Genomic DNA, 25,471 nt, shown 5'->3' with positions numbered 1-25,471 from the left:
TTGGGACACTTTTAATTATCATCTCATTTATTCCCACTGTAACCTAGTAGATAATGGAAACATTCACCTCCCACTGAGGACCCATAATAGGAAAAGACCAATCTAAAGTATAAGCAGAGGCCCTAAGCAGAGGCCAAGCTGTCTTTCACAGGGCTGGCTAGCTGGGAAAAACTCTAAAACCAGCTATTCCTCCCTTGAGTACCATTGTAAGAACCCTGCTCCCTCTGGCATCAGATCTTCAAGGATGCTGTATCAATCCCACTGAGTCACATCATCAGCCAGAGGGTATCCTATGTTTTCAGTGTCTTTCTTTCCATCCAAACTTAGCAACAACATAACTCTCAGAAACCTGCTCTCTGTTGTGACATTATGCAGTAGCATATTTTTAACTAAAAAGGCACATTTCTTCTGATGTGTTGACTAATAGATGTGATAGCTCCTCCTACTTAACTCAAAGCTTTAACCAGGCTAAAATTCACTTCTTTAAAAAGCCTACAAGGAATAATAAAAATTTCCGACACAGAATAAGGGAGAAGCTTTCAGTGAGATGAGTGGTTCAACATCCCTCAATGGCACCATGTAGACAGCAGCCTAGGGTGCCTATACCTGAAGCCAATCTGGCCTTTTGCATGCTTAGACCCTACCATAGAGCTGCTTTAGCAAAGCCCAACTTGGGAGGCAGGAGGGAAAACCAAACCATTTCCTGACTTCTGTTAAACATTTCATCCTTGTCACTACCATCACACCAAGAATACTAATAAAGCAGTGGCCTAGGCATAGGGTAATGCCAGGTATTTTAGGAAGCTAGTTAAAAGGACACAACTTTGTCCTTTTAAAGGACAAAAAGGACATAATGTCATCACAAGGAAATGCCCTGATGAGTCATTAAGAGACAAATGTTTCAGAGGCAAGAAACCAGCAGGGAAAACTCTGCTCTCCCAGGGCTTTGCTCTCTTTTCTCCATATTTTAATTTGATATAAAAGAAAAATTTCTGACATTCAGAACCATCCAAAAGTAGTCCTGCTTCAAAATGCAGGAGAATTTTTTTTAATTAAATTATTTTGTTACATTTTAAAGTTCAGGACTGTCTCCTGCCCTCCCTCCCTACCACACACTAAAGAAAGTCACCCTTTTATCTATCTACCTATCTACATATATGCATATGTATGTATGTACATATACATGTACAAATAAATTCATATATATGTACACACACACGCATATATAGATATATAGATATGTAAAATCTAACTATGCAGAATCATTTATGAGTTCTTTCTCTGGAGGTGGTTAGTATCTTTCTTCATAGAGGTCTTTTGTAGTTGATTTGAGTATCTGTAATACTCAGAATAACTTTTGTCATTCACAGTTATTCTTCGAACAACCATTGCTGTTTCTGTGTACAACATTCTCTTGCTTCTGTTCACTGAAATCTTTCTATGTTTTTCTAAAAATCAACCTCTCATCATTTCTTACAGTACAGTAGTATTCCGTCACAATCATAAACCACAACTTGTTTAGCCATTCCCCAACTGCTGGGCATCCCCTCAATTTCCAGTTCTTTGCCACTACAAAGAGAGCTGCTATAAATATCTGGAAACATAGGTTCTTTTCCTTTTTCCCTGATCACCTTGGGAAACAAAGTAAATAATGGTATTGCTGAGACAAAAGGTATACACAGTTCCATATCTCTTTTGGCATAAAGGAAATTCCTTTTCATAGAGGTCTTCAAATTGAGGCTATATTACTACCTGTCAGAGAAATTGTGGACAGAATTGAGATGGCCTGTATGTCCCTTTCAATTCTGGGATTCAACATATGAATTAGCTATGGGAATGAGAAAGCCAATTGTTATGTAACTCTCAGTTTCCTTATATATAAAATAAGGATAGATTTAAACTACATACCTCAAGGTAATGAGATCCCTTTGTATGCCTTAAGCACCATACAAATATAAGTTGCTAATTTTCCTGTCAACTAGCCTAACTGGGCTAGATGAACTTCTAACATTCTTTCGAGCTTTTAGAATTAAAAAAAAACAAAACAAAACACAATGGCATGATGGAAAAAGAATCTGGATGGAAATTAGGAGATCTAATGATAATGACAACACTTTTTCATAGAATCAGTCAACCAGAGCTAGGTGTGAATAAGGACTGGACACCTCCTTAAATCAAAGACATTTCAACTAGATGCTACGAGAAGATGGTTCTATTTGAATGAGGGACTTGGCAACACCTTGTGGGACCTACATACTACCAGAGAGTTACTTTAGAACCTGAATACTTGAATATATGACAAGGAAGAAGAGGAAGAGATAAAAAGGAATCACTTGGACTTGGAGGGAGAAGAACATTTCATCTGTGGCCTAGGTCTCCTCCCACCCCAGCTGAAGGAGGACCCCCCTTCAAGCTGCAAAAGGCCCAAAGATTTTAGATTTTCCACCTTACCACTTACCATCAACATCCTAGAAGTGCCCCAGGATTGGCTGGTGACAACGTCTGTGTTGAAAGTCAAGGGCAAGACTGAACATGATGAGGAAATAGATTCAAAGGTCTACAAAGATTCCAGCAGAAAAACTATACTTCACCTAAAGGAATCACCTTCAGAATTACAGAATTTTCAGGAACTATGAGTTACTCCTTTGCCATGTGTTCTAGAGTCTGAATCTGCTTTGTATCCTGGACTCTGTATGTAGTGATGGAAAAGTGTATCGCAGACTTTGGGGGAAGGCTGTTTTCTACCAACTGTTCTTACTATCTACTACCTTTGTAAAAGAAAACCCTTTTTCTAAAAGGGTTAATTAATAACAACTGATCATCATGGTAAGAAACATAACAGTAGTGCTCATAAGCCATAGCATTAGAAAACAGCCCCAACACCTTAGGGCTACCCCTAGACTCTGAAAAGCAACCTACAGGCACCTTCTGGACCTTTAAGTCAGGGTTGAGAGGGAGCCCCAAGTTTATATGTGCTATGTTATTAAGTCATTTTTCAGTCTTTTTTCAGTCTGACTCTCTGTGACTCCGTTTGAGATTTTCTTGGCAAAGATACTGGAGTGATTTGCCATTTCCTTCTCCAGCTCATTTTATAGATGAGGAAACTAAGGCAAACAGGGTGGTGACTTGCTCAGGGTCACACAGCAAAAAGGTTTCTAAGAACGGATTTGAACTCACAAAGATACCTTCCTGGTTCAGAACCCAGTGCTCTTTCCAGTATTCCATTTAGCTGCCTTATGTGCTTCATGGTGCAAAAGAACAGAAAATATATTGGATGTGGAGTAAGACAAGCTGCTACTAAATAACTATTACCTTGGGTAAGTGCTGAGCCTCAGTTTCCCAATTGTTGAAACCAGGTGGGGTTGGTCCCATCAGCTCTCACATTCTGCATTCTAGTCCTCAACCTGCCACCAACTATTCATGTGACATTAGTCAAATCACTTAACTTTCCTAAGCCTCAATTTGTCCATCAGTAAAATAAGGTAGATGGAGTACTCTAGGATAATTTTTATCCCTAACATTCACTTATCATTTTATTCTAATTCATTGGCTTTTGTATAGTAATGTGTACTTTTTAGAGCAGGGTGGCACAGTAGGTAAGAGTGTTGGTCTGGAGTCAGGAACATTGTTCTTCCTAAGATCAAATCTGACCTAAGACACTTTTCTAGCTGTGTGACTCTGGGCAAGTCACTTAACTCTGTTTGCCTCAGTTTCTTTATTGGTCAAATGTGTTGGAGAAGGAAATGGCAAACCACTCCAGTATGTTTGCAAGAAAACCCTAAATGACGTCATGAAGAATTGGACAACAGCTGAAAAACGAATGGATAGTAGCATGCTTTTCAGAGCACTGTCATATACATTCTCGTTGCATCTTCACTACAATTCAATGGGAGTTGGTAGGACTGTATTATTTCCATCTTACCGATGAGAAAACAGATGCAGAGAAAGCTAAACCACTTGCCTAAGGCCCACCTCCAGCCCATGGCAAAACCAGGATTATAATTCCAATTCTTTGACTTTGGTTCCAATGCTGTTTCTCCTACACACATACAGATATGGCACCTATGTGATAAACACTTGCCACCTATACATTAAAGAAGACCAAGTCATTGATTTTGCTACCCACTGATATATGTTGCTGTCCTTCTGATTCAAAGGTGACACACTGCCAATGAGCGGAGCCCAAGTATGCAAACGTGATAGAAACAACCAAAACATAATCCTTCCTTCTCACACAAGAGCTTTCATATGGTTCAAAGCTAAAAAAAGTTTTGTATAGAACATGTCAGCAACCGTGGTTCCTTAGGCAAGAGTTCTTCTCCAAACCCATATTCAGAGAAAGCATTCCTCTTTCCATCACTCTTTAACTATACCTTAGGCCAATCACTTTTCATTTATTTTCCAGCCACTCCTGGCAGTGCTGGACCCTTGAAGATCATCTATTTGACTTATCTTCCTGAGAGGAGCAGTATTTCCCAGTAATATAACTCTAATCAGTAAGTAACACTAAGTAACGACCCACAATTAGCAAAAGTCTATACTACCCAAAGGCAGCTGGGTGGTACAGTAGATAAAGTGCCAGGCCTGGAGTCAGGAAGACTCATCTTCCTGAGTTCAAATCTGGCATCAGGCACTTACTAGTTGTGTGATCCTGGGCAAGTCACTTAACCCTGTTTGCCTCAGTTTCCTCATCTTCAAAATGAACTGGAGAAGGAAATGGTAAACCACTCCAGTATCTTTGGCAAGGGAACCCCAAATGAAGCTATGAAAATTGGACACAACTAAAATGCTGCACAATAATAACATGCTAGCCACTGGGAATGGCTGGCATTTACAGTCTGAGCCCCTGCCCAAGTTGAGAAGACATACATCTGCCTTAGGAATATCATGGGCATATACAAATGCTATATGTCTTCTCATCATCCATGATAAGCTTTATTCTACCCTTTCTCCTCCAGTAGACTCCCATACTCCCTACATCCATACAACCTATCAAGTTGTCAGGGGCCAACAGTGCCATTTCATGACCCAATCAAAGTAGTCTCTTCCACATTACTGCCTTTTTTACCCCTGACAAGTGGTCATCTGGCTCTTACCCTGTTTTATGGTGTAATATATTAAGCACTTATTGTATGCTAGCAATTGAAAGAGATACAAAGTTTAGAAAATCCTTCCTGGAAGCATGTTGACACAACCATCATGCCAGAAAGATGGCAGGATGACTCCTGGGGCTTAGCAGGTACTAAAAACTGACTGTGGATGATGCCAAGGGAAATTTCAGCTTGGAATGAGAGGGAATCTTCTAAAGAACTGTAGAGGATTAAACACAAAGATGATTATGATACAGAAATATTACTTGAAAATGGCATTAGAGAATGGAAGAACAAAGCACTGTGTGAAGCCTCAGAGGAAAAGCTATGCAAATATTACTAATAATAACAGCAAGTATTTGTATGACATTTTCCTGTTTTCCTTTGTGTTTGCCAGTCATTTTTACTGGCAACTTCTCAAGGAGATCAGGTTGCATGGCACTATTCCCATTCACCAAATAGGGTCACTGAGTCCCAGAGAGTCTGCCTGGCTTGTCCCAGGCTACAGGCCAGGTTTGAGGGAAGTCAGGAGGACTGGTCTAGATAAGCTGCATTTGGGACATTGCCATAGATCCTATTGTAATCATGGACCTTGAGATGGATAACTTGACCACTCTCTTAAATGCAGGGAGTCTCTGCTTGTCCCTAGACCAGACCCCTCGGCACCAAAGCTTGTCCCATAAAAAAAACGAAGGCACTTAAAAGACTCCTGTGTGCTATATATAAATCTAGTTAAATGGAAGCTAACTGCCAAACATTCTGCTGAACGCATACACACAGAAATCCTTCTAATATGATTATAAAGTATCATTTACTGTCAGGACAACTGCTTGGCCTTATTCTTCCCTTATTTTAAGACAATAGCACCTTTAGCACTGCCACATTTTTGCACACTTCAGTGACCAGCTACTATTCAGAGTTTGAATGGCCCTCAGCAAACGGTCCTTCTCATGATTCACTGTGGATTGAAATTAAAAAGAGGCAGGGGAGAAGATAGAGAAACTCCACAGTTAGGTTCCAGGGGCAGATATCTTATGCTCATTTTCAGCAAAAGATTTGCCCCAATTCTCCTGTCTATTGCTGATATTTGGGAAGTTAATGTTGGTTGCTCGCCTTAAGAGACAATATGACTTGTTGATAAACAATCAAAAATCTTCAAAAATCACCAGAAAACTGGTAGATTGCCTTTCACAGGCTTCAACAGGTCTAGCATCTGGTAGCTATATCAGTCACAATCTCTGTGAAAAGGCCCAGGAGAAGGATGATGTTAACAGAGTACCAAAGGAGAACCACTACTGGAATGATAAAACTTAATTATGATTAGAACCAGAAAGTCCTAATACTCTAAGGTCATTTTAACCTTACAGTAAGCATCATTCCTTTACCTAGGCTGAGCCAAATCTGTTCATATGATTGGCTTTGTTCTTTTTCAGGTTCATCTAGCAAATAACTTCCCTACTTACCTGACCTCCCCAACTGCTAATGTCTCCCCCCTCAATGATTAATTCCATATGTTCTGTATCCTGTAGGTACCCATTTGTGTACATGTTTATCTCCCCCATAAAAATGTGAACTTTTTTATGTTAGGGACTGCTTTTTAATTTTTTCTTTGTATTCCTCAGAACAGTAGTATGTACTTAGTAAATGCCTGCTGGCTGACTGATGGAATGACATTCTCAATTTCCTTGAGCACCTGCCACTCAGTAAGGCACCCTATCAAGCAACAAGATCAGAAGACAAAAATTAGGAACTCAGGGATTCAGAAGAGCCTCCCTCTGGCTTCTGGCTCTCAGACCAGTGTGGTCAACACAGAGTCATGGAAGCTGCACGTGAGAGTTGGGTAAGAGGTGGATACCAGAGGTGGATAAGCAGCCCTGAAAAGGGTTTGACAATCCCTCACCTCAGAGGTGTCTGTCCTCCTTGAACATCCTGTACACCCTGTGACAAGAGTATGATGTAGGTACATAAGAACTGTTGCTACTTTATACAGGAGCAAAAAGATACAGAGATATTAAATAATTGGACTAGTATGACCCACCTAGTTAATGGCTAAATGAGCACTTGAACTGAGGTCTCTTGACTTGCAGGCTCTCTACACTACTATACAATTAATTTTAGTGCCTTGGTTAATACACTGGCATCTCCCCTGTGCACTCCCTCCTTCTCACACTAGAGTCCCAAGGAACACTACAACTTAGGGGCAAGGATTAATTTTATAACGCTGGGGCCAAGCTTGTGATCTTTCAAATCTCTTCAGCCTACTCCAATAACTTTCTTCCTGAGCTATGGAACTCAAGGCATTTGTACCAATTTGATCTAAGAAGTAAGTTTGTCTGTGCATTTCCTAATGAACAAATCTCCCCCTAAAAGATCATGTAAACAAACCTGCATGTGGTTTTCCACCAATCCTAGGGTTACTACTGTTACCTCCCAAACAGAGAAGGATTATACCAACCCAAGTAGATGGAAGGGAGCTGGGGTTCCAGAGCAGTCAGTTCTCCAATACCCACATTACCTTGCTCTTATCTTGCACACAAATGCAGACAGTTTTGGCATACGCTGCCTTCTCATTTCCACCTATTTAAATTCTTTCCTCCTCCTTTCTCTTATAGAATCAGTACAGGTATCAACTTTCTTGATCCTCCCAGTTGAAAGTGATCTTGTCAAAATACTTCAAATAGTTACCTCCTTTGCACGTTTACTCTGCATTGTATTTATTCACCTCCAGGTTATCCCCTCCCGCTTAGGCTATAAATTCATTGAGCAAAGAGAGTATGTCATTTTTTAAATGAATACTCAACACCTAGCAGATAGTTTTACATGTAATATGAGCTTGATCGATGCCTGTCAAAATAATGAACACTGAATGAATATGCACTAAGTGAGGGATTTATGCAGATATGAAATAGTGTTCATTCCAAGCTGACTTGCTCTAACTAATAATAATAGCAGCTAACATTTATATAGCATTTTAAGGTCTGCCATGCACTTTATATATGCTATGTCATGGGATCCTCATTTCAAGCCAATGTAATAGAAACCATTATTATCCTCATTTAACAAGTCAGAAAACTGAGGCTGAGAGTAGTTTAGTGAGTTGCCCAGGGTCACATAGCTAGTAAGTATCTGAGGTAGGATTTGAATTCAGGTCTTCCTTACTCTAGTCCAGAGTATCACCCAGTATATCGAACAGCTACCTATCACAATTCTAACTAGCTCCCTCTCAATGTCAAATTGAATAGGTTCGGGGATACAAACTACACTATTACCCTTCTTTAATATTTCAAGATTTGTGACTTGCACAGGTGTTAATTCTAAGCAGGATCATTTCACAAAACAGTGAAGAACAATGAATAGGAATATGTAGAAAGTTTGAAACTGGAAGAAGAAAAAGAAACAGACAAAAAAATGGAACAGATCTGTCAACATTTCTATGGCCAATCATTTTCATCATTGCTGATCATGAAAACACAGAATTCAGCCCTTGCCATGCTCTATAAGAAAATAAAATTGACACTACAGAGATGAAAACAATACAAGTTTCACCAAAACAAAGTATGCACAAAAGAGGCTTATGTTGTTGGTAACACAATTTTGCAAGAACCTAGGGATCATTTTTGAAAATATCAGAAAGCACTGAAAATACCAAATGACCTAGGGAAGAGAGGAGGTATCACAAATGGTATTATTTTTATAGAGCAATTAAGACATCAGTAACTACTGACCCAAATGCTTGTTTTCTCATCTTTATAAAATCTTTGTGAGAATGATCTACATACTATGAAAAGTACGCTTGATGAAAATACGAGATGGGAACGGGCGCATTTTTTCGAAACACTCAATCTAGACTGACTATAGGAAACATAAGGAACCAAAATTTGTCTAAGGAACATAAGATCTCATTGATTGCCATTTGTTGATTATGAAAAAAACATGTGAAACTCTAGATCAAAATGCAACATCAAAGGCACTCTTCTAATAAGGTCCCATGAATTAAGATCGTAAAAGAGTCCTTGGTAGATGCAAAGAGATAAATTTGTCCAGGGATCCTTTGAATTGCAACACCTATCAGAGGATGAAACAAGGATTTGTATGACCACCATAGGTATCTACCATGGTCATCTTCATTGTTTTAAATGAAGATACTTCTGTTTTAGTGAAGACAGAGGTCTTCCTACTGCTGATGCTGATTTTTGCTGATATTTAGGAAAAAAAAACATTTATCTTTGTACTTTCTCAACTCTATCCCCCCTTCCTCTCCCACATCCCAACCCTCCCCCCCCTCCCCCCACACACACATTATATACTGATTTTATGGAAAAATCCATTCTGAGTTCCAAACCACTTAGAAATGGATTTTGGGAACACAACCCATTGGTAAGCTGGAGTCCTCCTATATCCGTCTGCATTCATTGTTGGAGATTATCTGGGAAAACATGGGCTTCCTGCCTCAGCCCTATTGCCCAACTAGCCCTGAGCTGGGAGTGAAATCAGACTTGGGCACAGAGGATTTGAGCCTGAGTGAATTTGTGTCTGCATTCCAAAATGAACTAGGGAGTATCTGTTGTTTTATATTATTGACATTAAACTTTCTCCTTGATTTGGATAATTGGGGTATATCCCCTTAGAAAGGAGTTCGTTGGCAACCAAGCAACTAAAATCATTTTTACTACTCTATTAGAATATTATGAATAATAATTTATTTATACAAAATGTTCCCATTTTGCCAGTTGTTTCTGCAGGACAGGGGTTTCCACACTTAATTATATCACAGATTTTCAGCTTGAAATATATGGACAGAACCAAGAAATGCTGGACAAGGGTCATGGTAAATGTATACAATACAAAACTCCAAAGATAAAGTGTTGGAAATTTTAAAGCACAAAAAAGAAAGAAAGAAAGAAAAAACTTAAACCCTTTTCACATTTTAAAAATGGCACACGTAAAAGTTTTAAGTACATGCAATACTTTATAGCAAATTTTTTGGGGGGAGGGGGGGCTGGAAATATTGCTGACATTGGAAATTTTCTCCCTGAACTCCTTTCTGAATCATTTGGAATACCAGGATTCTGGGAAATATGGTCTGGGAAACAATGTTCCAATACAAAAAGTTGTACATGATTATTCCAGTTTCCCCAAGGGATCACTGAGACCCAGAAAGATTGCCTCACTTAGCACAAGCCAAGGAGTAGTTAGGTTATAGGGCCTTCTATATCTACTTTCCCTAAATTATTCAAATCAAAACCCTTTTCCCAGAAGTATTTCTCATATATGCTAATGCTACTACAGAGGAATAAACATAATCCACTGATTTATTTGGGAATTACTGTTACTTGCCAATGAATTACTCCAAAAGGCAGAGCCAAGTAAGTGTCTTCAAGAGTCTAGATGTGAGAGAATTACCAAAGTAGACCAGCTCTGCTCACTTCACAATTTTGCCAGGATCAATCTTGTTCACATTGGTGTGTAACCAATAAGTATGGGCACTTAGTGATATGGCAAAAAGTGAAGGTTATCACTTCCATGTTAAAATCAATCATTCTTCTTAAAACACACAGGTCCCTGACTTTCTCATTCAAACAGTCATTTTATCTGGAAATTCAGAAGTACAATGGTGGTTAGACTTCAAGTATAAAATGAGCAACTCACATGAGCCTTTCCATGGTCTGACCAGAATCATGAGACTTTAGATGTCATCTTATCCAGTTTATCCAAAATTTTAATAATAACGCAAACAGAAAAAAAGGACATTTTCTAGGCTTTAGAAGCAGGATTTCATTATCTTATACAGTATAAAGCTGAAAAGTTACACAGACAAAAAATGTAAAAGTCACCACTGTTACGTACTTAAAATAATGCTAGGGAAACAGCTCCAGCTCATACATGCAAGCTGATACGCAACATAGAGGAAGAAAGGATGAAGGCATTTCGTTCTTGTATTCCTAGTGTAGCTCTAATGAAGCAGTTTGCTTCGGTCCAGAGTGGCCCTGGCACATCCTCTGAGCTCAGTGGCAGAGGAAAGGATGGAGAGCTAACTGGAGGGGCACATAGAGAATGGTGGGTCCAGGATGACCTAAAGGACCAAACAAATATCAGTTTCCATTTCAACTGTAAAACCTGTGATCCAGTCCTATTAGATCTTAGGGTTCACCACACCACAGATGACCTGGAAATAGGGTGATTTTTCTGGTCCTCTGAAAACAAAAATCAGCTGAGGCTTCCCAGGGACCCACAGGGCCTCCAAATGTACAGTGCCTGACCGGTTCACTTTGTGTGGCTTTCCTCTTACCTACAAATAAGATGCAGCTGCTGTCCTCTTGTGGTGAAATCGAGAATTGCAGCTCCCTCTTTGTGAGCTCCAAATGACTGTGTCATTTTCTCAATGATTTCTCATAATGCAAGGGAAACCAACTGGATTCACTATAAATTTGTGTTATCTAGCTTCAGCTGGACCCTCACTGGCAGCTAGTGGTACAGAGAATAGGGAGTTAAACATGGAATTCGGAAGACCTGAGTTCAAATCTTGTCTCAGACACTTACCTGTATGATCCTGGGCAAGTCACTTAACCTGTGTCTCAGTTTCCTCACCTTTAAAATTGGGATCATAATAGCACCTACCTACTGGTGTGTATTTGAATATGTATGTGTGCATACACATATATACACACCTACATACACATATATGCACACATATGTGTGTATATATATGGTATATATAATTGTGGCATAGTTATTATCATTATTAGGAGGTAACTAGACAGAAGAGTGTTGCTGTGTTGTTGTTAAGTCATTTTTCAGTCAGATCTGACTCTGCGTGATCCCCATTTGGGGTTTTGTTGGCAAAGATAATAGAGTGGTTTGCCATTTCCTTCTCCAGATCACTTATAGATGAGGAAACCAAGGCAAACAGGATCAAATGACTTACCCAGGGTCACACAGCCATATTTGAACTCAGGAAAATGAGTCTTCCTGATTAGCTCAGAGACTTTGGGTAAGTCACTTAATTTGTCTGCCTCTGCTTTGTCTTTAGTAAAATGCAAACAATTGCCTCCCAGGGTTTTTGTGAGGATAAAATGAATGAAATATTTACCATTCTTTGTACATCTTAAAGTGTTATATAAATGCTGACTACTGTTATGATTTAATTCCTTCCTAACTGAATTCCCAACTCACAATTCCAGAGAAGCTATTCCAAACCTTTTCTTCTCTCAAGCCTCCCATACTTTGCCTGGAAAATTGAGGCCACTTTATTCCTCACAATGATCTCCTTCTCCTTCATGGTTATCCTTCATGCCTGGAATATAATACCTACTTATCTCTACATTACAAAATTCCTCTCTTCCTTCAAGACATCGCTGAAGACCTTTCACATGGTCTTTCCACATTCTAGCACCACCACCCCTCCCTCTCTACTTTATATTAAACTACTTTGTTTTCATTCTCTTTATTATTTTCAGTATGTATGTATATATGTGTCTATATGTGTGTGTGTATTTGTTGTCTCTCTCATTAGAGCATAAACTTTTTGAGAAGAGGGATTATTTCATTCATCGTGTTTGTATTGCCAGAGCTTAACGTAGTAGGTTGATTGTCTTTCATTCTTAAAGACAACCATGACATCATGACTTGCAAGTGAATTGTTAACTGGGGCAGGGCTGTACAAAATAACCAGCCTCTCTCTCCCCTCCAGAGACATCTGGGTGCAAGTGGCAAGATATAGATCAGGAAGACTAGGGATGGCCCCAATGCAATAGGAGACCTTGGCCTTTTTTAAGCTAAGGTCTTTCCCAGGTCTCTGACTCAAGCAACATCCATTCAGTGATTAAAGCTAGGTGAAAAATGAGGCAAAGAAAGGCCACTTTTACCTACCCAAAGCAAAAAAAATCAATTTGGGAGGGGAAGACTGTCAGGGTTTCTGGCCAAAACAGAGACCATTGCAATTTATACTCACTCAGAGCCATCAGAGCCCAAAGACCAAATGAGACTTGAGCTGGAACCTATGGTGGGACAGTTAATGAGAGCCAGAGTGATTTGGGTTTAAGGTATGGTCCTTAAAAAAGAAATCTAGCAGATATGACTACACATCTGTCATTTGAAGGCCAGGACCAAGTCTGGAGAGGTTCATAGGCTCAGAGAGCCCAGAAGTCATCTAATCCAAATCCTTAGTGTAACAGAAATGTTTTTTGATCTTGGCCATAGAGGTACATAAGAACTGTATGTTGCACATTTTCAGACTTTTTCAAGGTATTGATCTGTTACGTTGATTTTTTTTTTTGGTTATTTTCTTTATTATATTCAAAAACCCCAGCATATTTCCTTCCTTTGTTCCTCTGGAAGGGAGAGGGGAAAGGATACTAGGGGAAACCATGGTGATGTGGTAGAAAAAGACCTCAATAAAAACTTTTTTTTAAGAAATAGCAAATTTAATGGACCATAAAGAAAGCATTTTTCATAACCTGGCCCTTTCCTGTCTTTCTAGTCTCCTTCTCTCCATCTGTCCTACAGTTCAAGGACAATGCCCATCTTGCTGAGGTTTTGTGGGTTTTTTTTAACAAAACACTCCACCTCCCAGCTCCATGCACCTTCCCTGGCTGTCCCCCATGACTCCTTCCCTTTCTCTGCCTCCCAGCATCCCCCACTTCCTTCAAGTCTCAACTTTCTGCAAGAAGCCTTTGCCCGGCTCCCTTGTTACCAGCGCCTTCCTTCTGAGATTACCTACAATTTATCATATTTATTTACTTGTAGACAGTTGTTTGTATATTGTTTCCTCCACTAGGTTATGTACTACTCAATAGCAGAGACTACTTTTTGCCTTTCTTTGTATCCCCAGCAGATAATAAGCACTTAATAAATCCTTATTGATTTTTTTTGTTTGACTTAATTTACCTCCCTTTGGTATATATGCCCTACAGTGAAACTAGGTGATGCAGTGGGTAGTGTTGGTCCTGGAGTCACGAAGACTCATCTCCCTGAGTTCAAATCTGGCCTCAGACACTAGCAGTGTGATCCTGGGCAAGTTACTTAATCCTGTTTCCTCATCTGTAAAATGAGCTGGAGAAGAAAATGGCAAACTCCTCCAATATCTTTCTCACAAAAATCCCAAATGGAGTCCCGAACAGTCAAACACAACTGAACATCAACAAGAAATGAGGAATATGAAGAATTCGGGGGGGGGGGGGGGAAACAATCCCATCCAACTGAATAACAACAATATACTTTTAAATGCATTAACTTGGGAAATAATATGGCGTGACATTGACCTCCCACCTGCTTGACATGGACATTGTGAGAATCAATGAATTAATAGCTACAAATGCCTTTGGATTTCATGGGAGAAAACCTCTAAAGAAACATAAGGTATAGTACAGAAGGAAAGAGGGTTGGCCTGAAAAAAAGAAAATGGTGGTGGGTATTGAGGGAAAACCATTTGGAGATCAAAAACTGTCTGGAAGTGATTGACAAGGTATTAGAACATATGACTGAATGTTTCCTTTTACTCATTACTCCATGTGTCTTATGTTAAAGCAGTGCTTAGTGCCTGGCACACAGTAGGTACTTAATAAATGTTAGCTGACTGTGGCTGTACCAACAAAATGTAATTTTGAAGGTTGGCTTACAGCCAACTTTGACAGAGGTTCCTTACAAGACATTCAAGGAACAGAAATTCCTTAGTCTTTGACTGATGTGGAAATAGAGCTCTCCAGAGCTTGTGAATTGTGTGAGACAATTCACAAGGAAAAGGACCAATATGGTTTCTTCCAGACACCTGTACCCTGGAGGACTCCTTGCTGAGTGAATGGGAAAGCCGCCATATCTTCTCGTAGCTCCACTAGGTAAAGGCAACTAGCATACCTTGTTACTATGGTGATGACAGTCATAAAATGGCCAAGATCAAAGGGCATTTCTATGACACTAAGCTCATAATAAGACATTTTCTAAACTCTCTGTGAAATAGACTGACAGTTTTGTTTTTTAAACTGAGCAGAAAAATGACTTCTTCCTATCTTGAACTGCATGATTTTCTTTTTTGAGAGTAGTAGATTAAACTATTTTTTTGGTCCAGAACATTGCTTTCATGAATAGAGGAAGTTCCTAGTAAGGAAACTCCTTCTACCGGTACACACTGGCATATGTTCTCCAATTTGTAGTCTTATATACTGAGAGGAGACTGAGAGGTTGTTATTTACACAGTCACAGACCAGTGTATGTGTGACAAAATCAGGATTTAAACCTAGAACTTCCTGACTCTAAGACTAGCTTCTCACGATGCCATGGTTTGCCTCTCACCAAACACTGCTCAGAAGACCATAGAATTTGGGCTGGAAGGCACCAGAGGAGCCATGCAGTCCACTCCCTTCATTCCACTTTTCCTACCCCCAGTCATCTGTGAAAAATAGAATGAACTCAACTGTAACAATGTCGAATTAAATCAATTGTGTTTTTTGAGGAAGATGGGAGCAATGGAAGGAACCTTGGTATAGAGGAGTCAGAAAGAACTGGGTTTGTATGCTGCCTTTGACATGACCACACACAAGTCATTTAAGGATATGTAACTCTCTAAGCTTCCCTAACAGGACCATGGAAGGAACCTTGGGCATTCTCTCCCAATCCCCTCATTTTACATTTGAAGAAATGGAGGTACAGAAGTTTAAATAATTTGTCAAAGGTTACACAAGACATTCTGCAAAAGCTTTCAAGCTCAGGTTCTATAACTTTCCATTGCCACATGTTGCTTCTCCCAGATTTCTTCCTGTTGATGAGAACTGTTGAGTTTCCACAAAATCACATAACTTTGATAAAGTGACCTAATAATGAAGGTGACTTTACTCTTCCTTTCAGAGTGGAAAGAAAAATGTTGTCAGAAGAAAGAAAATTAAGTGGGGAAGAGAATTTTGAAGAATAAGTAACAAAAATGACAACATTCCAGCTGGGCATATTAACTGACCCTGGCATATGGCACAGCACTGAAGCTATGTGTTTCAGGGATATTTTTAGATGAGTTTTGTAGGGACGCCAGGGTCAGTTCATTTGGATACTGTTATCCAAATGGTTCCAATTTCACTTTCCCCTGTAATTTGCATATTCTCATCTGACAATGCCATGATGAACATCATTAAACGTTTATCATAAAGCAATTACATATTATTTAAACTCTAAGCATAAGCGTATGAAAAATGGATTGACTGTGATGTGACAAGATCGCATTGTGTAGTATAAGAAGTAGGGAAAGGCTGGATGCTCGAAGAGCTTAGAAAACTCGGCAGAGGAATTCAGCTTTGATATGGTACACTGTAGGTTGTTGATAATCTTGACATTATAATAATCCCACACATTTATGTAGGTCTTGGTGGTTACAAATGCTTTGAGTATCACTTCATTTGATCCTGTCACCAATTCTGTGAGGAGTAATTTGCTTCAAAGTGTTTTAGAGGATTCATCTGGCAACGGTACATAAAATGGATTGGGGGCAGGGAGGAAGGAAGAAGCCAGGGGAAAAGACTAGAGGCAGGAAAGCCAATTAGGAGGCCATTACAGTAATAGGAATCGAAATAATGAGGCAGCCAGGTGATAGAGGATAGAGTCAGGAAGACCTGAATTCAAATGTGACCTCAGACATTTACCAGCTGCGTAACCCTGGCCAAATCACTTAACCTCTGTCTGCCTCAGTTTCCTCAACTGTGAAATGGGAATAATAATAGACCTATTTCTCCAGGATTGTTAGTAGGATCAAATGAAATAATATTTGCAAAGCACACAGTGCCTGGCACACAGTAAGGGCTTAATAAAAAAGTTGTTTTCTTCCTTCCTTCCTTCCTTCCTTCCTTGGACATGGGTGTTGGTATTGGGAATGAAGAGGAAGGGACAAATCTATTCTCAAAGGAGAAAATGGACAAAACATAGTGAATGATTGGATGTGAGAAATGAAAGAGAAAAAGCTCCCAAAATTACTCAAAAGTTTCAAGCTTCAAAGACTGCAAGAACAGTGATGCTTTGGATAAGGAGAAAAGGGAACCGATTTAATGCAGTGAAGGAAGATGATGAATTTAGGTTTAGACAAGTTGAGCAGACAATGACAGGCAACAGAAAGAACGCTAGAATCAACCACAGAAGAGGTAGGTTCTAGTCCCGACTCAGTTATTTATTAGGTGTGTAACCTTAGACAAGTCTCTGCGTCTCAATTTCCTCAACTGTACAATATGGGCATGAGATCACTGGCCTCAAACTTCAATTACATGTTTAGGTTTAAAACACTCATCTTTTTACTTTAGTACTATTTAAATGCTTATTTCTTTTCCCCCAAATTTAAAAGAGTAGAATACTTTTTATGCATAGGACTACCTAAATATTATTTATATAAATATAAATATATAATATTTATCAGATCTGTGCAATCTGAACTGTGACTTGTTTCCGAGACTATAGGATTCTGAAGGTCTCCCCCCAACTCTGACATTCACCTGGAAGAGTTGCACGATTCTCATTCATGGGGGTACCCTCTCCAATGGTACAGATTACAATGAATACACACCTCGTCATGCTGTGATTACTGCCCATGTCCTCCCAGCACATCTCCTCCACAGGGGTCTGCCCAACATCATCGGAGACCTTCCCTTGCCAGGACAATGAGGTAATAAGGTAGTATATAATAAATTCATAATGATGAAGGTTCAGACAAAAGTAGAATCAATACTTAATGGAACCAGGGCTGAGAAAAAGAGATGCACGAATTTGTGTCATTGACATAATAGGAAACCAAGCTCTATAACTTGTTGTTCTATAGGACTGTATAGGCATACAGCAGGTCAGCTTAGTACAAGGCCAGCCAACCTGTCCTGAGGTAGACCTGATGGTGAAGGTCTTAATGGATGGCCACCACAAAATGGGTGTTTTCAGCCACAGGAGTTCATGACAAGTGTCTATTAGGACATGGAGAAGTTGCAATTTACATTAGTGGAGTGAAGAAATCGTGAGCCTTTTGAAATAAGTAGTATCCCTCAGCAAAGGTGGGTCAATCAATCAACTAGCATTTATCAAGTGCTTCCCAGGGTATTAAAGCTGATAATGCAAAGGACAAAAGAGTCATTGCCCTCAAAGAACTTAGATTTTAATGAAGAGAACAGAGTTCTGAGTTCTGTGTATGTGAAATACAGGCTGTATAACTACATTAGTTGGGAAGCTAATTGGCACAGTGAACAGAGGACTCATCTTCTGAGTTCAAATCCAGCCTCAGACATTTACTACCAGTGTGACCCTGGATAAGTCACTTAACTCTGTTTGCCTCGGTTTCCTCTTCTTTAAAATGAGCTGGAGAAGGAAAATGGCAAACCACACTCCAGCATCTGTGCCAAGAAAACCCCAGATGGTTTCATGGACACCACCTTTACCGAACTACAAGTTTTTACTCAATTCAGAATGGAATATTTTTCCATGGGAACATTTTTTGCATTTGATAGCACTAGACAGTGGTATGATGAAGTGAACTGAGAGTTGCATTTGGAGTCAGGAAGTAAACAAGCAGTTATTAAGTTCCTGACCTATGCCAGGTACTGTGTTAACAGTGAATGATACAAAGGAAAGTGAAAACAAAACAAAAAGACAATCTAGGTGTAAGTCTTGCCTCTGAAACCTAAGAGTTGCGTGACTCTGGGTAAAGTCACAAACTCTTCAGACAACTCTCTGAGACTATAAGTTGTGACAAACAGATGCCAATCTGCATTGGTAGCCCCCAACACCACTGAAATTACAAGTCAGCCCCCAAAAAATGGTAGTTCATGAAAAAGGAAGATTAACATCTAAAGAAATTCCCTTTACAGCTTTGTGTTGGGAACATAATCATGAGATTCTTGGTTCTTTAATCAATTACAATTAAAATAGGTTCACATTTTTATAGTGCTGTATCATTGACAAAGGGCTTTACCAAGCAACAGAAGCTTGGCCTGGCAACTAATATTGGCCACACTGTAAGCCCCATGAAAGCAGAGACTACAGTATTTCCAGTCATCTTGACTTTTATTTTGCCTCTGGACTGGAGGAGAGAGTGAAGCTGATGACTTTGCCAAGCTCTGCCTCACTTCAATCCAATTTACATGCAAGTCAAGACACCACACTTGTCATGTCATTCATTGGTCCTTTTCGAGAAAGAAGGATGAACGATACCTTTACAAAAACTAACTCATGGGATTTTAACAGTAATCTTTTCAAGTAACTTGTACAAATATGACCAATCTCATTTTACAGATCAAGAAACTGAGACTCAGAGAATTTATGTAACATTGTTGGCAACTGGAAGAGTCAAGATTCAAACCCAGAATTTCTGACACTGAAGTGAGTACAATATTGATTGACAGAATAAGGACAGAGTTAGGAAACAGCATGCTCTTTACTACGTCCAAAAGTCAAGATATCACTCTGTCTTGGTCAAACAACAACAATTATTACAAGACATAAAACTGGAGAAAGGGTAGGAGAAGAGTAAACTGGTAAAAAATGTCAGATTGTTAGTTTATTTTCCTGTTTAGAAAAGCTGGTTAAAAAGAAAATTGAATAAACTCTCATTTTTAATTTCCAGGTGAGCTACTAACTCTCCATCAGTACACATATAATTAGGATCCAAGATATTAATGGAAACTCTGAAAGTCACATGAACCTTTTCTCCATGACAACGGCGGGGGTGACTAACCAGGCATTTCCTGCTTTTACAAAGATACAGATATTTACTGAAGTATAATGCAGTCAAAGGAGCCTAATGGAAATGGGTAAGTATACCTAAATCAACACCAGTACCAAGTTACTGATATAAGTGCATGCATTTAGTCAATCCCAAACATAGCCTTCTGGATTACTGGGTGAGAAGAACTGAAAGGAAACATTTATTAAGCATTTCCTTTGTTCCAGCAACTGTGCTAAGCACTTTACAAATATTCTCTCTTTTAATCTACACAACAAGCCAGTGCAGCAAGTGCCGTTATTATCCCCATTTTACAGTTAAGACATTATGATAGGGAGCAAATCCCTCCTTTATATGTGGGTATACAAAGCCTAGAAAAGGGAAATAGTGGGAAAGGACCAAAGAGGATGTAATAGGGTTTTTTTTAAGTCAATTAATAAAAGACAAAGCAAAACCAAGAAGGGATAAAACATAGTACCTTCAATGCTCTGTGGACCCACAAGATTCATAGCCTGATGAGCCGCATATTCTACATGGGGCCTAGCAATGCCCAGCTGTTCCATCACTCCATGGAGCAACCTCTAAATATCTGCTTCTGAAACTCGGTCTGGAGTCCGAGGACTATGAGCAGATGATAGAGTCCATCCCAATGCTAGCCAAAACACCATGTTGTACAAGACAGCGCTCAGCATCATGGAGTCTATTGTCCCCTGCAAAAAAAGGAGAAACCAACTATCAATCGGTCACAAGGAGAAAGGGGGCTGTGTGGTTTTCAAAAAAAGGGAATGGTAGGCAATTGAAACTTTAGGTTACTAAGCTTGACAGCAAATTCTGGTAAAATTCAAGGTTTGTGAGTGTTTAGAAAGGGAAGAGGTGATCACTGCGATCCTGCATGGGTGTAATAAGAACAAGGGAAGTCAAATGAACCTTATTTCTTTTTGTTGTCAAGGATTTGAACATAGTATATCTTGATTAACAAAGCCTTTTATAATACTCTTTTGGGCAAGATGGCAAAATGTGGACTGGCTAACGGCATAGTTAGGTGAATTCAGAACTGGCTGACTAACCAGACCCAAAGTGTGGTGATGAATAGATTGATTGATGTCAGACTGAAGGGAAAAGGGCTATGATGGAATGAAGCTAGATCCTAATCTAGCTCTAATCTATTCAAAATTTTCCCAGTGATTTAGTGGAATAAAGATATAGGTGGCATGCATTTAAATTTTCAGATGATACATAGCTAGGAGCAGCAGCTAATACACTAAATAACAGACCAGTGATCCAAATGAGTATGGATCAACTGAAGCTAACAAGGTGAAAATATAATCATGAGAGGGATATGGTACAGGTCTGTGCTTTCATTGGGATAGGGAGCTCCTAGCTTTCATTGGGATAGGGAGCTCCTAGATAAGGAAGTCCCTCTAACGATGCAAGTCAATACTCTCCAATATATAGTTTCAGAGTTGCCCAGAACATTGATTTAAATGACTTTCCAGGGGTCACTCAGCCAATATGGGCCAGAGGCTGGACTTGAGCTCAGGTTCTTCCAGTGTTAAAGTCAGATTTTCATTGTAGTGCCTCTCTATAATATAATCATAGATTAATTAAAAAAAAAAAACCTTTGTATATGTGGAAAAATATATTAAAGATAAAAGTCCTCTATTTGGGCTTAAAAACACAGCTATCAAGTATAGGGCAGGAGACATGTGGATATATAGCAATTAAAGTGAAAAAAATCTGGAGGATCTGATGGATCAAAAACTCCATACAAGTCAATAAGTATGATGTGGCAATGCAACAGCAAAATCAAATGCAATTTTGGTCTTTATTAATATTCAAAGGCAAGGCGGTGGTAGGTGGCCCTGCCCTTCTCTGGCTGATTCAGACAACATATGGAGCATTGCATCCAGTTCTAAGCACTGAGCCCCTAAGAAGGGGTTGATCAAGGAAGTGAGGAGACTTGAAACCATGCCTTCTAAAGATTAAAGGAACTGGAATGTAAAGCCTAGAGAAGATTGAGGAGACAAAGGAATGGTTGCCTTAAACTTCTGAAAGTTTCCAAAGGGCCACAATTTGGAGCCTTCATTTTACAGATGAGGAAACTGAGGCCCAGAGAAGCAAAATTACTTGCCCCAAGAGATGCATAGCATAGGTGGGAATTTGAACTCAGGTCCTCTGACTCTCCATCCAGGACTCTTTCTACTGCACCACACTGAGTTGGTCCTGGACAACAGAACATGGAACCACGAACAAAAATTACAAGGAAGCAGATTTCACTTTAATAGAAAGAAGAACTTCCTAACAATTGACTTGTTTTGCCAGCGGGGCCCTGGGGCGGGGGCTGGGTGACGCAGCAGGGCCCTGGGCAGAGCATCAGGCGTCCAGGTCCCACGATGCCACAGAGCAATGAAAGGCCAGCAAAGATCTCTGCTCAGCAAAAGCAGCCACTTGCCAGCCTTCTCAGAGAAGTGGAGGGCCGGGTTTGAGGGCCTTAAAAAGTTCTGCCTTTTACGCGCCAGGCAGGAGACCCGGAGGACCTGGCACAGGCTGTACCAATCCCTCCAGCGTGGGAGGAAGGTTCTTCGGCTCCAGAGGAAGTGGGGCCAGAAAACGGGCCTGGCTGCTCCCCATAGCTACCCAATCCCTGGCACTGTAAGCCCCCACATCCGGGGGCACCTCGTTGAAAGCCTGGCAGCATCTGTTGAGAATGCTGCCCAGGAATGCCAGTCAGAGGAAGAGCCCCGCACGGCAGCAGCTGGCTTGCCAGTGGGCAGTGTGTTAGGTCAGGCCAATGGCTGCAGGCAGAGGACTGACCACCAGGATCCTGGCAGGCTCAGGACAGCCAGCAGGGAGGGCCAGGTGGAGAGCAGCCCCACCTTAGTCACCTTGAGGAACCATAAGGGAAATGGTTGTTACTGCAGCTGCTACCAAGGGCTGGGCCCAAACATAATGGAGCCGGAGCAGCCGTCCCTAACTCCGGGAAGGCCCCAGCTTAGCCAGCATAGTGGGGAAAAGGATATCACTGCTTCGGGTGTATAAGGAACTGTCCATGATTCCGTTTGGGTACCGGATCCTGAGGTCCCCCCAGTTTAAATCGAGGAGAACGTGTAAGCTTCGGACAGGCCAGCAGCGGAGCTGGGTGCAGAAGTTCGCCAGGGGCCATAGGGAGAAGCGCCAGGAAGGCTGCCAGAGGGTACTTGTAGCTCATTCCCTCACTCAGGTCCCAATAGCCCCGCTCCCCTCCCTCAGGTTCCTTTCCCAGATATGGACTGCAGCGCCTTAGGGCCCACAGCAAAGGGAAAGAACTCAAGAACACCCAGTAGCCCGGGGCCCAGAGCCATGTGTCGGAGAGGCCCTCCCTAGTCAGCAGAATGGCAATGTCACCCATGGTTGGGATCCATCCCACTTCACCAGACTGAGCAGTGAGATAGTCTCACCCGAACACACCAATCCAACCTATTTTTCTACTACTCCAATATTCCTTCTCCAGTTAAAGCAATTTAATCTCCTTCCTGTTCCAAGAACACAGCATGATCTTCCCTGCCTCAGTTTCTTCTCTCTTATTGTTCCTCTCACTTGAAATGTCTTCATTTCTCCTTTCTGCCTAGTATTAACTCTCCTTAAAGCCCCACCTATTCCAAGAAAGCTTTTCCTATCTTTTCTAGCCTCTTCCTTCTCTTAACCATACAGTAGCAAACAACCAGATTGTTTGCTACTGTTTCATATAACCTTTGATTTTCAACTGGAACACAAGCTCCTTGAGAGCAAAATACTGTGAACATACACTTTGTGTTTCACGGTGCCTCACCCAATACAAAAACCCACAGTAGATGGTCAAATTATTCATTTTTCAACTGTGTAGTGCAACAAATAAACCAAAATGCTACTTCATATTTTCATACGTGCCTTAAATGTCTAAGGAACGCCAATTTTAAGCCTACAAGTGACACCAAGTTGGTTGTGGCTAGCAAACATCTGCTAGCAACCTGTGGGAAAGAATGAGATGCTGAAATAGCCTTAAGCTGGAGAGGTGATTAAAAAGAAACAGGATATAGTTCAATAGAGTACAAGGAAGAAAAACAAGCTATATAATTCAAAGGTAAAGAATGACCAACTGGCACAAGGGCAACAACAAAAAAAATTGAGGCAGCATGAAAATTTACCAGGTGATATAAATTATTACCTAAGCACAACAATGGGAGTTATATAAGGGAATGAATACAACATATAAGAACTTTAGGATGTTCTGCCAAACCTGTACTTATCAGACTCTCAAAAAAATATGGTCCATTTTGGGCTTCACAAACTAGATGTGGAACACTGGAACTGGTGGTTCCAGAGAAAAGTAGCAAAAATAAAGATTCAGGGAAATGGAAACCTTGAGGAAAAATTCAACTTGGAGGGGAAAACCCTAAAAACCCTAAAAAATCCTAAAAAACAGAAAAGGATTATATATTGATAAAGGTGAATTAATACTATTTTTACATAGATGAAACAAAAGAAAATAAGTTGCTAAATTCTGCAAAAAATGCCTTTGAAAACATTTAGGGTAATTTATAAAAAAAAAAAAAAAAGATCACTGAGGTGAGTAGGTTAAGTGTGGTACTTCAAGGAGGCAGAGGGTGAACTTCTGGCGATCCCTAATGGCTACTTCATTCTAAAACATCCCAAAGTCTCCTGAGAGTGCCTCACTCATTCATTGTCAGCTCTCTAACCTAAAGTGTCTCCCTCTTTTCCCTAAATGAACCTGTATTCTTACCAGTCCTTTGATGAGGTCTGAGCTTCTCTTTTAGGTTAAGCTGTTCCTGGGGCCTTAGTTCTGGGCAACTTGCCCATTCTTTCTTGGCCACAGCCTTGGGCTGGGACTCCCCTGCTTCCTGCTGAACACTTGGTAACTGCAGAGGTGATCTTAGAGGTGTCACCTTCTCTGCTCGAACTTCCTGCCCTTTCACAGGGACAGCGACCTAGACAGAATACCCGTTAGTTCTCAATGACAAGCTAGATTAGGGTGGGTTTCCAAGGATAAATACTTGAAATCAAAGGAGATCATCCCACAGGGGCAGAACCACACATCCCACTCCCCAGGCAGCAAAGAGCTTGAGAAAGGGGAGATCAAGATGCTACATTTGGTAAAGAAGTTCAAAACAATGCCCTCCTTTTATTCCCGGTACAAGAAACTGCTGAGACATTTTGGCATAGTAGATGGAGGATCAGCCAAACGGTCACCCACTGGTTTCCGTGGCAGAAATAATACCCATCGTACAGAGAGCCAAAGGGCCCTGTTGTACCCCCACTTCTCCTGTCGTGTGGTCCCTCACCCTGCTTTCGGAATCCCCCGCTCCTCACCGGGCACTCCGGCCTCTTGGGTTCTCTCTCCAAATCTTCTACCAGGGTCACGGCTTCCTCTCCGCTCTCTGGACGATGCTCCTGTACCCAGGGCTGACTCTCCCCAGGCAGGACGGCCAGGAATTGCTCCAGCACCAGGGTCTCCAGGATTTGCTCCTTGGTCCGAACCTCTGGCCGTAACCACCTACAGCACAGCTCCCAGAGCTGGCTGAAAGCTTCCCGGGGCCCAGCCACCTCCTGGTAGTGGAATCTCCTGAACCGCTGTCGGAAGGTCTCCGAGTTCCCCACATCGCCTCTCAGAGCGGACTTGGCCATCGTTCACAGAGGAGGCAGTCTGACATCAGACGGAGGTGTGGCAGCCGGGGCT

The 25,471-nt window shown here is 40.8% G+C and overlaps 1 protein-coding gene and 1 pseudogene across 1 annotated transcript in view; one reads left to right on the top strand and one right to left on the bottom strand.

Annotated features, from left to right (window-relative positions):
* LOC140513790 (uncharacterized) overlaps window positions 1-25,419 on the bottom strand; it is a 65,491-nt gene extending 40,072 nt beyond the window's left edge. The window contains 4 exon segments of the mRNA XM_072623800.1: window positions 20,237-20,468; window positions 21,890-21,981; window positions 24,518-24,722; window positions 25,105-25,419. Of these exon segments, the coding sequence (XP_072479901.1) occupies window positions 20,237-20,468; window positions 21,890-21,981; window positions 24,518-24,722; window positions 25,105-25,419 (844 nt within the window).
* Window positions 21,981-23,649, top strand: LOC140513796 (sentrin-specific protease 5-like; annotated as a pseudogene).
* Window positions 25,420-25,471: the final 52 nt, after the last annotated feature.

This window comes from Notamacropus eugenii, chromosome 7, assembly GCF_028372415.1.
Source record: "Notamacropus eugenii isolate mMacEug1 chromosome 7, mMacEug1.pri_v2, whole genome shotgun sequence".
NCBI classification, from domain to species: domain Eukaryota; kingdom Metazoa; phylum Chordata; class Mammalia; order Diprotodontia; family Macropodidae; genus Notamacropus; species Notamacropus eugenii.
This window is presented reverse-complemented; position numbering and strand designations above follow the sequence as displayed.